Below are 18,679 nucleotides of genomic sequence, written 5' to 3'. Positions count from 1 at the left end.
TGTTTTTTTTGCCTAACTTAACTTTTAAGTCAATAATTCCTTTATACTGATGAAAAAGTACTGTTTCTACTGGTAGATTATTTCACTTATAATATGGGAAAATGTCTTGTTATAGGAGAAATAATCTGCCAGTGAAACTAACAGCTTTTCTTTTATTAATTTGAAGGAATTATTTGCTTTAAAGTTTAAACAAGCTTCTATATTGCTGAAAAGTCACTTGTAAGTTAGTTTAGTCTTATTTCTAGTGTGCTAAGTTATATTCTCTAGAAACTAGACCAAAAATACTTGGTAAGACTTGGTGTTTTTGCAGTGAAGGTTGAAAATAAATGTGCAGGGTTGCAGTAACTGCAGTTCGTCCTTCATTAAACGCAGTTTAACTATCTGCGGTGAGGATGCTTATCTCTAAAACACCAGACTCTCCTCGTCAACAAGTGAGGACACCATGTGGGTTGTATTTGCATATGTTGGAATAAATAACCAGGCTGCAGTTTAGGGTTTCTCATTTCACTACTTGGACACACAGCAGCTCCATCTGTCCAGCAGAACCGACCCAGAAGGACCCTGGAGGTTTGTTGTGATGAATGTAGATCGGTTTTGACAAAGGTAAGTGAAATTCATCGACTCACACTGAGAGGGAGGGCTGAAGGCTCATTTAAGTTGTGTGATGCTGGGTCGGTTTCCACACTTGGAGGAGTCCCGTGTCTACCGGAGCCAATCAGGACGAGCTGAAACGGGTCAGGTAGCTGGAGAGGAGCTCAGAGAGAGCGCGAGGCCGGCCAGAGCAGCTACGCACAACAGGAGGTAAGACAACACACACACGATCACACACACCTTTAACTCTGCCGGATCCCTCCTGTGGCTGCAACGTAAACTTTAAATTTAAAAACATCAAGCGGCTCCTGCTCGCCCCTCATGGGCGTCAGAGCAGAATTAGGCCACTGCCTTTTTAGCTACTGAGATTAAAGAGGGGATTTATACGCATGTTATCTTTGTTCTTTTCTAGTTTATACTATAATTTTTATGTTTATTCTTTAAAAAGTTTGTTTTTTCATTGACATTTGACAATTATTTATGAAGTCAACAGATCACCGTAGTTAAATATTCCAAATATGTTCTTTTACTCAGGATTAAAAATAAACAAACGAGTTCAAACTATGTATAAGGAAATAAAGTCTTTATTTATTTCAAACAAGTAAAATGTCAGAGAAAAAATAAAATAAGAAAACAAAACAAACAAAAAATTTAATTAAACATGTTAACAAAGTCTATATCTATATGTAAATATAAAAATTGATAATGTTTGTTTTTTTAATAATAATAATTGAATAAGTAAAATGTCAGAAAAAATTGAAATAAGAAAAAAAATATATATTCTTATTGTTTTTTTTACATTTTACATATACATATTTCTTATGTCTATATCTACATATATATTGATATTTCAATATATATTTTTGTTAAATAATAATAATAATAATAATAATAATAATAATTCATTAAAAAACCTTCCATATCCTGTTCAAGGAGTACAGAAAATGAAACAATTGGATCCAGCAACATCCAAATATGCATACAGTTACACTTCTAATTTTTACTCGTCACAATTTTTATTATTTTCAAATTAAACATATTCAATTAATTTATTATTATGTACGCCATGTTTACTGCATACAGTCTCCTGTAAGATATCCTTACATCCATATTAATCTTTAACAAAACAATCAAAAGAAAAACCTAAGTAGTCAATGACATATTCACAACAACCTGAAAAACCACTAAAGTAGTTTTTAAACAGAGTTTTAGTTGTGTTATGATCCGTTTCATGAGAGAGTGAGCGAGTGTGTGAGCGGATAGAAAGCAGGTCCCTTCTGTGTATCACTCATCTATTTATAGAGAGAACAAATCCTAGATATGAGAGGAATCCTTCAGCCACAAACGAGGCAGCGGCAGAGAGGAGAGGCTAAAGAGAAACACGTAGAGAGGTGACAAGTCAAAGGAACCACATTTAGGACTCGGTTCCAGTAGTAAACGGCGCTGTTCCTTCATCAGGCGGTGAGTTAAAGCTGCTTCATGTTTTACATCCACTAGAAAAGTTTTAGATCACAACTCAAGTCAGAGTAAACTTATTTGTAATAAAGAAATATTTATTTCGCTCTGATTTGATCATAGTGTGAAGTAAATTCAAATTAAATCGAATAATTTGATGTTTTGTAAGCTAGCTGTGAAGCAAAATGCTAGCAAAATGGTGGTCGAAGTCAGTTTGTTCATAGGAATGAAGCTTTCTGGCTAGTCGGAAAATCTGTAAGATTTGTGTAATACTTTATATTAAGTATTAACGGTTCTACCTGTAGACTCCGCTACAATATGGCTGAAAAACGCACCACGATATAAACGCTTCCTATCAGTGTCGATAAATTTTTTTGTTTGTTTTTAATATCCTAAATACTAGCAAACTGGTTTCGTTTTCTCCTGTTTTATCCACAGTTTTCACTTTACGCCATTGTTTAATTTTTTATTACTGTTTTTAATCAGTTAGGAGGCACAGTGGGGGAACCTGAAACTGCCGCGCCAGTTACTCAGCAGGTCGTTGCTAGGTAACAACAGTTGGATGGGGCGGGGCTTGAAACTGCCGCTCACCCAGCGGGTCGTTGCTAGACAACCAAAGAGCGAGTGACGTGACTTGGTTAATTCCACGAACAATTTCTTTTGGCTAGCTGGGAAAGTTTGGCTAACCTTTCCTCTGGCTACATTTCCCATAAAGCTGTACCGTTTTGATTTGGAGTTCAGTGTATATTATGTTGAATATTGAATATTATACCGGACGTATTATCTATTAATATTGATCACATCCAATTTTTCTGACTAAAGTTTGGCGTTCTCGTTTTGTTCGAACTTAATAAAACAAAGCGGCCATTTTAGCTTCAGAAACAACACTTATTTTTACAAAATGCTAATAAACATGTTAGTTATTAATACTTAGCAATGTTCTTAGCTTTATTTAAAAAAATATATTGTTAATAAAATTCAGTCTTGTCTGATTGTTTCATTCAGTTCTCCTGATGCTAATTATTTCTTCAACTTTCCAAGACTGTGTTGAGCCTGAGGCGTTTTTGACATGTTTCCAGGATATTTTGAACCCTGAAATACCATTTTCAGGGTTCCATTTAGGAACATTTTCTAAACTCCTTTTCTTATTGTTAGACCAGAAAGCAGTATAAAAATGACTCAGTGTCATAAATCTCATTAAGAACAAGTGAGTAGACACTTATTGTGTATGTTTCTTGTAAAAAAAACTCAAAGTTTAATGCTCCTTAAACAAAATGTTAACTTTAACTGGCATAAAGATGTAATTAAAACATTAAATGTTACAGTTGCAGTCACATCATGACATTCATGAAGTACAATAATAGCACACATGCACACACCCTACTACTCATTCCTCGACACGAACGCAAAAGATCCAGTTTGTGCACAACTGGTTTGACATAAAATCTCCTCCACCTGCGCACAGAAAGCAAAAGACAGACTTTATTAGGAAGCAGCTGCTTCTCATCACGTAACATCCCACAAGCTTGTGGATATTTTGGGGGGAGAGCGCAGAGTTTTTCCTGTGTTGTTGTCAAACAGCTCCATGGAAACCAAAGGAGGGAAATGTCTCTGGTCCTCATAGCTGCAAACGGACTGGATAAAAACAGAGGAGACTCCTAGGAGCAGGAAGAACTGATCAGGAGAATGAAAAGAAGTTTTAGGAAGGAAATAAATACTTAAAAATGACTCATAACTACTCAGGAAAAGTACGACAGCATATTGGAGAAAAACCATTAAAGGAGGAGTAAATTACTGCCAAAAAACTCAGAAATTTTGAGATGAAGTTCAGAAAAGTTGAAAATTTGCAAGAAAAAAATCAGAAATTCAGACATTTTCAAGTCCTTTTCTTAAAAAAAATCTGAGATTAACCTCAGCATTTCTGAGATTTTTCTAGAAATTTTTCAACTTTTAAAAGGAACTTTAATTTTTTTCAATTTAGCCTCATCAGTTGTGGCAGAATAAATACAGAAAATTATTTTACATAATATTTTTAGTTATTACTTTATATATTACAGCATACTGTATAATTATGTAAATTATTTTATATGTTGAAATATAGAACCCATAAATAAACTGTTAAAATAATAAACAGCTATCTCTGCATTCTTAAAATTAAATAATATTGACTAAAGTTGTATTGTTACTTCCTTCGTGTTTTCCGTTAAACTTTGCTCATTTAATTATTTCTGACATCATGTAGGTTGGACTTCAGTTGCCACAAAAATCTTGTTTGTCCGCTGCAAAAGTTTGACAGGTTTTCATATTTGCCTTAATACTTTATGGAAACGAAAAGGAAAATAAAATGTTGCTGTAACTCATATTAGTTAAACAAAAGGGCAAAAAGTGAAAATCAGTTCAAAACAAGAAGGAACGGTTGTCCAGTGACGGTGTTTGTTTGTTTGTTTGAGTGATTTTTCAGACTTTTTGGCCTCCAAAGATAAACTCCCAAAACGCTGAACAAGATGAAGTATGCAGAGCAAATGTATGAATGGATCCAACAATGTTTTCCTTTATGCCATCAGAGGTCCAGAATGATGATGCAAATGTTGGTGCATGTGCAAATTATATGAAAACAATGGTTTCAGTCTTTTCCATATTCTTTAGAGTAAAACTCACACATGAAAATGGGTATTTACAAACACTCTACAAAAATATATTATTTTATTCCTCACTGTGTGAAGAGAATCAACAATTATCTTTTTTTTAAAAAGAGTATTTTTAAAGAAAATTTTAGTTTCTAGCTTCTTGAAATAATTCATATACTGTAGGATTTTTATGTCTATAAATGCCGAATTAAATAAAATCAGTCAGGAGGAATGGGCCAGAATTACAGCAAACTGTTGTCAGAAGCTTGGGGAGGAAAAGTAAAACGTTTAAAATTAATTCTACCAAATACTGAGGAAATGTACATGAGGTTAATCATAGTTAGAAAATAAAGAAGCAAATTTCTACCAAAAAAAAAAAACAAAACAAAAAAAACCTCAGAAATTTTAAGATTATTCTCATAAATTTCATAGGAAGAAATCTGAAAAGTCTTGGCTCCAAAAGTAAAAAAAAATTGCTTGAAAAAATATTAATCTCAGAATGTTTTTTTTTTTCAGAAAAAACTCAGAATTTTCTGAGCTCCAAAAGTAAAAAAACAAAATTAATAAATTTTATCTATCTCAGTATATTTTTTAGAATAGTGATGGAAATTTCTGAGCTCCAAAAGTTAATATATAAAAAAAAACAATGTTAGAAAAAACCAAAACTTTTGGAAAGCTCAAATTCTTGACCTTTGGAAGTCTTCTGAAATGTGAAACTCTAAAATTCCAAGTTTTCTCCATAAAATTTCAGATGTCCGTTTCTAAGTTTTAGCTTCTTTTTTTTATAAAAAAAAAAAAATCTAGAAAATTTCTGAGATTAGTTTCAATTCTAGACTTTTGGAACTCTGAATTTTTTTGTCTTTTTTAAAAGTTTTTTGGCTGCAATTCAATCCTTTGTTTTTTTTAAATCATCCACAAAAGAATTTATTTTTGTTCCAACATTTAGAAAATCTTAATAACTTTGGCAAATGTAACTTATCTGAAACAGAAAAGTGGTTTAATGTCAGGTTGTGGGAAGAGTCTGTTTACATGTAAATGTCTGGTTTCAGACAGTTTGCATGTCCTCTGCTTTAAATCATTTACTTTAATCCTAAATGCAGTAATAATATAACACTGCATGCATTTCCCCACACATTTTTTTCGTCATTGATTGATTGATTAGTGTGACAAATTTATTTGATTACAATCCAAAGGTGCACCCAGAGGTGAAACCAGCTCACTTTTATTTTGACAGGATTTCTGTCTGCTTCTCATGAAAGATTCAGAGAACAGTTCCTGTACCTGGTTTTCTTTGTAAGAGTCGCTAAGCAACTGTAACGGTATCCCGTTCCTCAAAAACCGCTGTCCCAGTGCGCCCAGTAGCTTCCCGACCCACTGGTGAATGTGTTGGGTTTCCCTCCTGCAGGTCAGCGGACTCACTGACGAGGCGAGGATTATGTCCAAACCCGTGACCAACGTGAAGGCCTTGCAGGTAAATGACTTTCTACTGCAAAGAGTCTTTTCCACATTAAGTTTTTTATTATTACTGAAGGTTCAAACAGTGCATTTACAATATCAAGGCTTTTTTTGTGCAAATTTGAGAGCGAGGCAAACATATGCAGCTTTAATGTCAAAAAAGAAGTTTTGTTCACTGAATCCGCTTCTTGTGCTCGTTTTCATGTCTAACCATGGGATAGGCGTTGGTACAACAGGAAATTCACAGCTCATGCTGCAAAAACACAAAATATTACCAAGTAATTTGGTCCAGTTTCAAGTGCAAATATCCCACTAAACTTAAAATAACTTATAAGGAACTTTTCAGCAAGATATAGGAGCTTGTTTTTTCAATTGCTGGATTATTTCACAGATAATATGGGAAAAGTAAAAAAATAATCCGTCTTTTTCTGCAATTTTAAGGAATTATTTACCTAAAATAAGCTCATATATTTTGCTAAAAGTCCTTATAAGTTAGTTGTGTCTTATTTTAAGTGCAATAAGAAACTAGACCAAATTTACTTGGTAATATTTTGTGTTTTTGCAGGGCAGTCTCATAACAGCAGTACAATTTCACATTAAAAATATCTCATCATATAAAATAAATAAAAAAGAAAAACCTTCTGATTCTGCCATGTCAGCAGATTTGCATATTAAAATTATTTATACCAAATTTTAGATTCTATTTTAAACATTTTCCAAATAACACAAAGTCATGTTGTCTAGTTAATCGCAACAATCGCCAATTCGTTGATAAAAATAGCTGCTTATTTCCATTGCTGGATTTAATGTCATTTTAATGTTAAAATTCACAAACGTAGCTTTGTTTCAAGCAATTTCTGTTTTTGATTTTTCCGACTTGAGTGTCCATTTTGACTGTATTATTCAAAAATATTTTCCAGAAATAGAAATAGATTGGTACATTGACGTCTGTAATGCGACAAAATGCAAAGAATGAAGATAAAAGAGTTAATTTTGTTTGTATTATAGATGAATTTCTCATTACACTCCAAAAGTAAATGTCAATATAAGAAAGAAACTCTAAATTATGGCATTGGATTGTGGATAAAATAATTGTTAGTCATAAATAAACACGGAAAAGTATTATTTTAAAATCAAAACAGTGTTTTTGAACCTATTTATTTCAAGTTTTTGTTTTGTAACAAAAAATCATGTTGACTGGAATGAAAAAAATGGTAAATTAAACAAAACTAATGCTAAAATGAACAAAACAGTTCACAGAAATAACCTGAAATCTAATTAGACTAATTTATACGTAATTAATGCATGTAATTTTTCAAATGTTAAAAGTTTATATTTTATTTTTTAACTCGGAATATCACTTGTACACAACTAAAACAAAATGTGTCACATTAGGAGCCAATATTAGAACATGTATTGATCTAAATATCTGTAAAAGGCACCCAGATGCTAATATTAGCATTAGCATGCTAACACGAGGAACTTCGTAGGTCAAGTCTAATTGAACAGAACATTTCAGCAACAAGGCAGAAAAGCTGAACTACTTTACTTTGTAATTATCTGAGTCTTACAAATTAAAAACTTTTTAAAACTTCCAGAAATAAAAGACAATCAAGCTAATGCTAATGCTAGCATTAGCTTGCTTGTCTTAGGCCATTTTTGGTTCATTTTAAATAGCGTACATTACTACTTTTTTGTTTCAAAATCAATATAGACTAAAAATTAAAACCTAACAAGACGTGAAAACATCATGATATCAAAACATGAAAATAAAATTACTTAAACATGTTCAAGTACTTCTTTTTTTTTTTTACACCAAAACAAACATGAACTGAAATCTATATATAAACAATCATGTTACATAAAACACCTGTTAAGCTAATATTCAACAACAGTTTGATAATATTCAATATTTTAAGCAAATATCAGTGCAATTTAAGGTTATTTGGGGGAATAAAACACTTTTTTTGAAGGATGTTTGGTAATATGGTAATAGGAATTTCACAACTCAAAGTAATTAAATATTAAGATAAATTAGAATCACATTTAAGAGTGCTTGAGGAGAAAATCAGGACTTTTTTATTAAAAAGAAAATATAAGTATTTTCTTGTTTGACAAATTAAACAAGAAAACTTATTAGTTAGGTTGGTTTTAGTAGTAGCTATTAAATGTTTCAGATTTCTAAACTTATATGAAAGGGAGTTAAAAATAAATTCAGATTTTTACTTATAAAAGAAAAAAGTTAAATATCGAAAACAGATTTAAATTTAAAGAGAAAAATCAAATACAAATGAAAAATAAAATGTTGAATTGTCTTTTGTATTTTTTTATGTTTGTAATAGTCAGAGTTAAAAAGCTAACTTTATTCTCATTCATTATTTCTTCCAGTTGTTACATGAACTATTCATGTTTATTATTGAGTGAATGAAAAAAAAGTGAAAACTGCTTCCTTAACTTCACAGCTACAAACTACTTCATGTTCATAAAAGGCTTTGGAGTTTGTGGATGTAATGCAATAAATACTTTATAGAAAATCTTGTCATAACAGCATAAACTTTCATTTTAAAACTCAGTTTTTCTTTACATAAAATGGAGGTAAAAACAACAACTTTATATCGAGGTGTTGGGATTTTTCAGTAATAATGGCTTTCTTTTTAGTGAAATACTCCTTTAATCTTTGGTTGTAGAGATGAATTAGTTTTGCTAAACGCACTTTACGCATAAAGACAGCAAACAGTTTCAGCCAAAGCAACATTACAGGAATACAAACATCAGCAAACATGCTGCAGGATTCAAGAACTGATTTTTTAATTTACCTTTTCCCTTTCAGAGTCCGTTTCGGTCTTAAAACCTTTAAAATACTTCAGTAACAAACACTACTCCAGCTTTGTACAGCTGTACAATGTGCGCTTATTTACAAATACAATACACCCACATGAAACAGGCAGCGGCTAACACGGAGCTAGCTAGCTGCTATCTAACTCCGTGTTAGCTACATGCTAACTCGATTAGCTTCCTCTCTTCTCTCTCTGGCCTAATTTTCATAAACACACACGTCGATTTTTATGGCCCGCTGAAACCAGGAAGCAGTGGTCATTATTAAAAACGACTGGTTTTTCTGGAAAGTGCAAGCGTAAACATTGAGCTCCATTCATCGTCTCATTTCCGCCCACCAGGCTAATCTGAACATCCCGATGGGAGCGCTGCGTCCGGGGGCGGGACTTCCTGTCAGGAGGAGAGAGGAGACAGTGGACACAGAGGAGGTGAGACTGTGGACACAAAGCTCGGCTCAGTTTCACTTTGATTTGGTGAATCATCAAAATTACACAAAAACAAAGCATTACTTTATATATATATATATATATATATATATATATTAATCATTTAATATTTAAAAATTACATTATCAAGTGGTTCAAATATCAGTTTAAGTGGAAATTTTTGGTATATTTAGGATCAAAATGGCAATAATTCATGCAAGTAGCAAAAAATAAAATCAGGCAAAAGAAAATGTTTCCATGTCAGTTAAAAAAAAAAAACTTATGAAACTTTAATAAAAACAGCAAATGTGCGTCTGTGTCTGGTAAGTTTGTGGTTAAAATATGTTTGTTCCTTATTCAGTTGGTAGAGAATCCAGACATTTTGCTCAAGATAGAAATACTTCATAATAAAATTACTCAAAGTAAAAAGTACAGCGTAGTAAAAATACTCCTAGAAGATGTAGAGCTGTGTACAAAAGTACACAGCTCTACATCACGATGTCACCAGGTGACTCTGAACCCATCCAATCACTGAACAGATGCTTAGAACAGATAAATGTGTGGATGTGCCAAAACTTTCTCTAGCTGAACAGAAACAAAACTGACGTTATTATCTTTGGGCCTAAAGAGGAGCAAACTAGAATCAATGCACAGCTTCAGTTATTACAACTAAAAACCAGCGATCAGCCCGAAACCTGGGAATAGTGATGGACTCTGACCTGAACCTTCAGAGCCACATAAAGACAGTCACAAAGTCGGCCTTCTATCACCTGAAGAACATCTCCAGGATTAGAGGACTGATGTCTCAGCACGATCTAGAGAAACTCATCCATGTGTTTATCTTCAGCCGCATTGATTACTGCAACAGCGTCTTCACAGGTCTGACTAATAAATCAATCAAACAGCTGCAGCTGATCCAGAAGCTGCTGCTCTTGTTCTCACTAAAACCAGGAAGATAGAGCACATAACACCAGTTTTAAAGTCCCTACACTGGCTCCCTGTAGCTCAGAGGATAGACTTTAAATACTGTTGTTAGTTTATAAATCACTGAATGGTTTAGCACCACAATACTTTAAAGATCTGTTATCGCTGTACCAACCGTCTAGACCCCTCAGATCTTCTGGTTCTGGTCTGCTCTGCATCCCCAGAACCAGAACCAAACGAGGAGAAGCAGCATTCAATTTCTATGCACCACAAATTTGGAATATACTTCCAGAAAACTGTAAAACAGCTGAAACACTGGGTGCCTTTAAATCTCAACTTAAAATCCACCTGTTTAGAGTTGCTTATGGCTAAATTAGGGTTAGAGTGCGGGTTTTGATGTCTTCGATGTTTTTAATGTTTTTATCTTTACTTTTTATCTATTTATTAGTTTCTTTTTATTTCTCTTTCTCACTGTCTACATTTTAATGATGTAAAGCCCCCGGAAAATGTCCCAGTTAAACGACATTTGACTAAATTTCTACAGGGTTTAGAGTCCCAGTTGACGGCGTTTCAACTAAAAACCTAGAGGTTGGAGTCCTTGTCAAACGGTGGTTTTGACTAAAGTCCCAGAGGGTTAGAGCCCCAGTTAAATGACGTTTAACTGAAGTCCTAAAAGGGGTTTTAATGTTTTTATCTGTTTTAATCTTTTTCAAAATCTCTTTCTCTTTCTCACTGTTTATTCTATGTCACATGCTGTTTGCATTTTCATTATGTAATGCACTTTGAAATGCCTTGCTGCTGAAATGTGCTATACAAATAACATTTTATTGATTGATTGATTAAACAAACACTGAAGTAAAATGTAACCAGTTATTACCCAACTCTACCTGCAGCCTACATTAACAAAATATATATTCTGCTCATATAAGAAGAGATACAAAGATTTATATTTAAATGTGAATGTTTTGCGACAGCATAAGCCGTTATCATTTTAAAGCAAGATGGGACATAATTTGAGATCATTTAATTCGTTCCACAATTTAAGGCCAATAACTGAAACACAAACCTTTAGCATTTTCAGGTTTCTCCTATTTTTTCTGGCTTCATTCTGCAGATCTGCATTCTCACGGCTGTTTAGTTTAAGGAAGAGTCAACTAAACTCTGCTTGTCTAATTGTCTCATTGGGTTTGGTTCTGTTGAGTTTTGTGAACCAGATTGAGAGTCGTACATCAGGCGTGAACACCTCCACATGTGGACTCTCTGGTCCTGTTTGGTCACGCCTCGTGTTTCCCTAAGCAAATGAAGCCGGGTCACATTGTGGGCCAAGCCGAACAAACAAAGAAGAGAAACTAAATTTCTCAGAATCTGAGGCTTTAAAGGAGAACGACTCCGGTTTCAGATGCTTCCAGGGTTTCTACAGCCTGGAAAATCCTGGAAAATTATGGAGTAAGAAGAAAATAGAGAATGGAAAAACGATTGGCTTTCCATCCATCCTTCCATCCATCCTTCCATCCGACTTTCCTTCCATCATCCTCCATCCATCCATCTGACTTTCCTTCCATCCATCCTCCATCCATCTGACTTTCCTTCCATCCATCCTCCATCCATCTGACTTTCCTTCCATCCATCCATCCTCCATCCATCCATCCATCCATCCATCTTTCCTTCAATCCATCCATCCTTCCTTCCATCCATCCTCCATCCATCCATCTTTCCTTCCATCCATCCTCCATCCATCCATCCGACTTTCCTTCCATCCATCCTCCATCCATCCATCCTTCCATCCATCCTCCATCCTTTCATCTTTCCTTCAATCCATCCATCCTCCATCCATCCATCTTTCCTTCCATCCATCCTCCATCCATCCATCCGACTTTCCTTCCATCCATCCTCCATCCATCTTTCCTTCCATCCATCCTTCCATCCATCCATCCATCCGACTTTCCTTCCATCCATCCTCCATCCATCCATCTTTCCTTCCATCCATCCATCCATCCATCCATCCATCCGACTTTCCTTCCATCCATCCTCCATCCATCCATCTTTCCTTCCATCCATCCATCCATCCTTCCATCCATCCTCCATCCTTTAATCTTTCCTTCAATCCATCCCTCCTCCATCCATCCATCTTTCCTTCCATCCATCCTCCATCCATCCATCCGACTTTCCTTCCATCCATCCTCCATCCATCCATCTTTCCTTCCATCCATCCTTCCATCCATCCATCCATCCGACTTTCCTTCCATCCATCCTCCATCCATACATCCATCCATCCGACTTTCCTTCCATCCATCCGTCCATCCATCGTTTCTGGTCCTTTGGATGCTGATCAGTCCGTCTGATGGACAAACGGTGATGAAATAATGAAACCAACGATTTTCACCATCTGACCGATTAATTAAACTTTCCTGTTTTTTGCAGAAATGTTAAAATCTCTCTGCCTTCAGTACGGTGGTTCTTTAGCTGCAAAGCCAAGCTGTGAAGGATTGACATAATAAAACAAATTTAAGGGTGTCCTCACGTAAGCAACCAGCCGGTTTGTTTATTTTTCAGCTGAACTGAACAGGATGTGTGTCACATTATGTTTTTAATTTCAATGTTTTTCATTCAGTTTATTTGTTGTTTTGCTGCAGGCTCAACCACCAGAACTACCGATGCGTCCCCCGTCACTAGAAGACAAGAAGCCTCTGCAGAAGCTACCGGGGCCGGCCGTCAACCTATCAGAGCTACAAAACAAAAAGAGCGAACTACGATGGGTCACCAAGGAGTAACATGTAGGTTCACCTGGGGATTCACTCAATTAACAATAAAAACTGAAATCTAATATACCAACAAGAGCTGAAAGTGTCAGCTTGATCATTTTTGAAGATGGATGGTTGAAAAGAAAAAAGCTAAAGGTATTTACAGGTGGGATTGTCGATTTTCATATTGTATCAAAACTGTTTTTGGCTGTACACTGCAAAACAACTAAATCTTACCAAGTAATTTTGGTCTAGTTTCTAGTCCGAATATCTTAGTACACCTGAAGTAAGACAAAAGTAGCTTAAATAAGTTTTCAGCAAGAAATGGGAGGTTATTTTAGGTCAAAATTTACTTAATATTCATTAAAAATAATTTTTTCCCCTATAAGATAAATAATCTGCCAAGCAAACAAGTAGTAACTAAGATGTTTGTAATAGAAACTAGAAAAGACATAAAAAAACCAAATGAGTTTACATTACATAACTGAGGAACAAACATTGTTAAAAATATAAGACAAACGTACAAAAGCACATTTATTTTCCATTCAATGTTGTTTTCAGAGTTGCTCAGTGCAGACAGATCACAGTGAAAGTGTCCAGAAATAAAACTGATGCAAATAAGAACCAAAGCACAGAAAGGAAGGATAGAGGGTGATTTATAAGCCATGCCACTCCCTCGTTGTGAGGGATGCAAATTCAGTCTGAGTGAAAGAAAATAGTTAATAATTTTCCAACAAAAACGCAGCTGTGTTTTAACGTGCAGAAGGAAGCTGTTTGGAAATACAGCAAAAAGTCCAGAGCAGACTAAAACTAAAAACAATTCAGCCGTCTAGACAAAACTATTAACTGTATCTTTTATTCATTTAGATAATATTTAACTTAAGAAAAAATATAGTTTGAGTTAAAAAATGCTAATTTTAGTTCTTAAAGGTAGAAATATTTAAAATCTTTACTGTCAAAGGCAGTGTTTCTCAACCCTGGTCCTCACCTCCCCCCTGCTCTGCATGTTTTAGATGTGCCTCTACTCCAGAACAGCTGATTCAAATGATTGCATGACCATCAAGTACTGCAGAAGCCCGTTAATCACCCAGAGATACAATTCAGGTGTGTGGCAGAAGGGAAATACCTAAAACATGCAGGACAGGGGGGCGGTGAGGACCAGGGTTGAGAAACACTGGTCAAAGGTAAGTATAGTTACTGGTAATTCTCTCAGTTCGCCACAGGGGGTCACTGTCGGCCACTCTTTTTTCCATTGGGTCAAGCTGAGCTATTGTTGATGTGTGTGAGTGTGTGTGTTTGTGAGTGTGTGTGTGTGGGCTGGGAGGGTTGAGTCAGGCACTATATTTGTATTTTGTAGCATTACTAGTGTGTGTTTTAGGAGTGTGAGCAGTGTGGAGCGGTCTGTGCTGTGACTTTGTCAGCAGGACACAGAAACCGCGGCACATAAACAGCGAGACCGCTCCACCCTGTCAGAGGAACGCGGCAGGAACCGTCCGATAATGAAGCGAAACCAGCACTAAAAACAACACGTTCACCCGTTTAATCGGATCTGTCGCTTTTCTTAAAAACAGGAAAAACACAAACCTCATTATTCTTATTAATGGGAATTTGGGTTTGGCAAGTTTTTAAAAATAAACATTATTAATCAAAGCAGTTCAACTTAAAAATAATGTAAATATGTATCACAAAATATGGGTTTTCATGTCAGTTGATGTTGATATTTAGTGATTATTTTTTTGTTTTAAAAACTTGAAATCCTGACAAACTAGTGATCTTTCCTGTTTTATCGAAGGTTGTCCTCTTCAGCTGTTATAGTTATTTTCTATTGTCTCTCCATTTGGCTTATTTTTATTTTTAATCAGTTATGAGGGGTGTCTAAACCTTAAACTGCTGCTCCGCAAGTTACTCAAGGGGTTGTTGCTAGGTAACCATAGAATGAGTGAGTTGCTAGGTAACCATAGAATGAGTGAGTTGATTCCACCAACCGCTTGCTTGGCTAGCTGTCATAGGTTGAGCAGCTAAAGCCTTTGCTATGCCTACATCTCCCAGAATGCTGTGCAGTTCTAGATCAGAGTTGAGTGAAATTATTGAATATTCTGTCAGACATATTATCTATTGATATTGATCACAATATGTGTTATTGATATCTTGTCCAGCTCTAAGTTGTTGTAACTCAACAGCTACTAAAAAGTTTAGCGAATACAGAGATGGGAGGGTTGAGTGCCTGTCGCTTTAACTGATACTAACCAATAGGAGCACGTCTTACATTGTTCCTCTTTAAGCCCCGCCCACATAGGTCCTGTTCTCAACATTCAAATTTCTTTGAGTTCAACCAAAAACAGTTGAAATCAAAAGATATGAGAATCAGAACCAAACATTTCTGACAAGCGCAAATACAGTTTTTGTTTTTCACTTCTTGAGAAAAATATAAACAATTCAGATTAAAAACAGAAGGTTTTGTAGAAAATTTTCATTTTGTCCGATAAAATAATTAGTGAGTTACTTTTTGACATCTTCTTGGCCTGTTTCATGTTTTCAGATAAGTGATTTTTGCAAGAGTAAAATACCATTGTTATCTGAAAACTGTATTGTATTTTCAATCCAAATTATCAGATATTAATATTAAAATTTTATTTTTTGATCTGAAACTTTTACATGCAACAAAAGCAAAGGATCTTTACGAGATAAATAGTTTTTTGTATATCATCAATTTTCTTGCCATTAATCCACTTGAGCTGGAGCTGTTTTCTCTTTGCAAAGTCTCTTGTTGACAAGGAAAATAACAATAATGTTACAATCAATGTATGAAAAAAAAAATTTGAAAATGTAAATAAATTTTTCTCTTTAAGATTTGGATAATTTGATTCGTGCCGTTTCGTTGATAGCTGCCAAATAAAATCCCTCACTGCAGATTTTCTCTTTTCTCCTGCAGGAAACTGAGCTGAGGAAGACGGACGATAATCTCCACAAACTGACTTTCCCTCTGCCGTGAAAGAGTAGAAACACTGCAGCTACAAGATATCAGAGGAACCCCAACATCCTGTCTAAATTTACCTCTAGAAACTTTCACTAATTTGATATTTCAGATTAAAATACACATTTAAGCTAATTTGTATTTTTAAAAAGTAGAAATTTTCTGTTTCTGCTGCAGTTTGGGTTTGGACTCACTGAATAAGATGAGAGGAGTTAGCCATTATTTAAGTATTTTAGGGTTTGATTAGTTTAGAATGAAACACATTTAAAGAATACTCCTTTATCCCAAAACAAAATTAATTAACATTGTAGCAGTTAAATTTTAGACACTTCTGCTCTTTAGCGCCGCATTAGTTGTGTTGAGTAGACAGAAACTCCAGTAAGAGTAGCGCTACTTCAGCATATTTTTACTCAAGTAAAAGTAAAAAGTTCAAGAAATTACTCAAAAGTATTTAGTAAAAACAGTTACAAGTAACTATATTTTAAAATGATTTCATCAGACAACATAGTAATAAAATAATTCAGACAAAAGAAACACTTTCAAATATATATTTATATTTTCAATACAAATTCATGAAACTAATACTTAAAGCAGGTAATATATGCTGTATATGTAAGAACGTTATTTTTGGTGTTTATTGTATTTTATTGATCAAACGTCTCAGCAGGTAGCAAATAATATTAGGACAACAAAGCTTGTCTATTAACAAGAGGTCTCACTTCAACATAAACTGTAGGAGTGTCCAATTTTGGTTAAGACATGTTTATTCTTCATTCAGTGAAGTTATTTGCAGTGAGTAGAGTTTATTCGAATAGTAATATTACTGAAGTAAAACTAAGCAGTTCATCTACTCCTAAACTTTAACTGGCCTGTGATTAAATATTTCTACTGTATCCACTGAAGGGTTGGTTGCTTGGGGATTGGAGGTAAATATTACTTATATTTTTGTTGATGTTTTTGCTTTTGTGTTTTCCAGAAAATTAATATTATCACAGTAAAACCTATAAAAAAACAACAGACCCATTTTGTCATTTCCTGTTAAGCTAAAAGATAAAAAATAATATGTTGGTTGGTTTTTCTACACCAAAACATCTGTTACTGAGTGGAAATCAAATAAAAGTAGCTAAATTTCATTTTATACACTGGTGTAGATTTTCAGTGGTTGAATAAAAAGCAACAGGACTTTAGTTATAGTCAGCAATCACACCAATCGACCGGTCGCATCAGTAATCGGATATAATGACGAATGATTGCTCTGACCGTAACTTACTCCGGTACTTCCTGCTTATGTTCAGAACTGAAGAAACCTTCTGGATGAGAAGGGGAAAGTCTAGTTGCCCTTTATTTGAGGATGTATCTTTATTGTCTGTTTGATTTTTATTTTTGAGTGTTACCATATTTTTGAAATTTTGGGGTTGTCAATGACAACCGTGGGATGGGTTGTAATAAAATAAAGTGATGACACTTGTGGTTCCAACTGTGAAACAAAGAGCTTAATGGAAACCCGCCAATTTAGAAAAAACTCACAGTAAAATGTTTTTGCCCAGGATTAGGCAGTTTCTCAGCTGTATCGAAATTAGTGTATTTTGCTAAACTGCAATGGAAACACTTTTTTTTGAGTCATGATCAAATATCGGATGTTACTACTGGTGGAAATGACAAAGAAGACGACAGGAAGTGATAGAAGGAAGATGGTGTGAGAATTTTAAATAATCTATTGCTTGAACAAAGTTATCCAGGTGTGAATTTTATTGCATTTTTTTATTTAATGGAAGCACTGTAATTCTGAAATTGTGTTTTTTCGACATTCATAGAATATCAACAACGTTTTGCGCAGCTTTTTCTGTTAATATGGATTCTTCCTTAGGGTTAAGGTCTATATTTTTTGTTAATCTGCATTGGATTTGAAGAATTTTCCAAGGAAGCTATGATAAATTATCTTTACCAGGAAATCCTTGATCTACTCTGAGGTCTAAAACATCTTTACAATACATTTTGCAGATGACAATCGTAGTAAAGCTAAAATCCTTGTTCATTCCGAGTTATTTTCCCCAATCCTTCGATGTGAATCCAGACTCCTTAGGGAGGAAACCAATTTCAGCCACTTGTATTTCCAATCTATGTTTCAGTCACATTTTGGCTCAAGGCCTTAGGTGAGAAATGGAGTGTCAATCAAATGGTAAAGTTAAAGATTTGACTTTAAGGCCGGTTTTCTCTTCAACATTAAATCTCTTAGGCTTTGTACAGCCATTTTCTGTGGACAATCATGAAAAACATGTTGAAAATGAGGAACATATATGTATTTTAACAATTTCCAGCCTTATTTAGATGCCAGGTAACTTCTTAAAGTCGACTTCTTTTCAACCTTTCACCACATATGGATCTGTTTTAGACCAGTGATCCCTAAAGATCACTCATTATCCTCCATAGTTTAGAGGTGATTCAAATAAATCCACTTTCCATCTAATAAGTTTGTAATAAGATGACAGCTATTTAAATCTTTTGTATGGCAACATTAAAACCTGTAAAACATCCTGGACAGAACAGCGACCCAGAAAGTGAACAAACACTGAAGTCTTGCCTGTCGGGTTTCTGCTGAGCACCGCCATTTTGAATGTCAAGAGCTGCTCATTCAACGCTGGTTTTGCAATG

The 18,679-nt window shown here is 34.6% G+C and overlaps 1 protein-coding gene across 2 annotated transcripts; it reads left to right on the top strand.

Moving 5' to 3' along the window:
* Nucleotides 1-493: 493 nt before the first annotated feature.
* On the top strand, nucleotides 494-17,516 carry smpx (small muscle protein X-linked). Of its 2 annotated transcripts, XM_015011148.2 has the most exons (6): nucleotides 494-603; nucleotides 692-801; nucleotides 6,079-6,144; nucleotides 9,305-9,391; nucleotides 12,946-13,086; nucleotides 15,986-17,516. In XM_015011148.2, exons 3-5 carry the CDS (start codon nucleotides 6,109-6,111, stop codon nucleotides 13,081-13,083), a joined length of 261 nt encoding a protein of 86 aa, XP_014866634.1. In that variant the 5' UTR covers nucleotides 494-603; nucleotides 692-801; nucleotides 6,079-6,108; the 3' UTR covers nucleotides 13,084-13,086; nucleotides 15,986-17,516. The 2 variants fall into 2 exon arrangements, with proteins under 2 accessions (XP_014866634.1, XP_014866633.1); XM_015011147.2 differs by lacking the exons at nucleotides 494-603; nucleotides 692-801 and adding an exon at nucleotides 1,921-2,052.
* Nucleotides 17,517-18,679: the final 1,163 nt, after the last annotated feature.

Source organism: Poecilia mexicana, unplaced genomic scaffold (assembly GCF_051168715.1).
Source record: "Poecilia mexicana isolate PSO_F unplaced genomic scaffold, ASM5116871v1 scaffold_20, whole genome shotgun sequence".
NCBI classification, from domain to species: Eukaryota; Metazoa; Chordata; class Actinopteri; order Cyprinodontiformes; family Poeciliidae; genus Poecilia; species Poecilia mexicana.
This window is presented reverse-complemented; position numbering and strand designations above follow the sequence as displayed.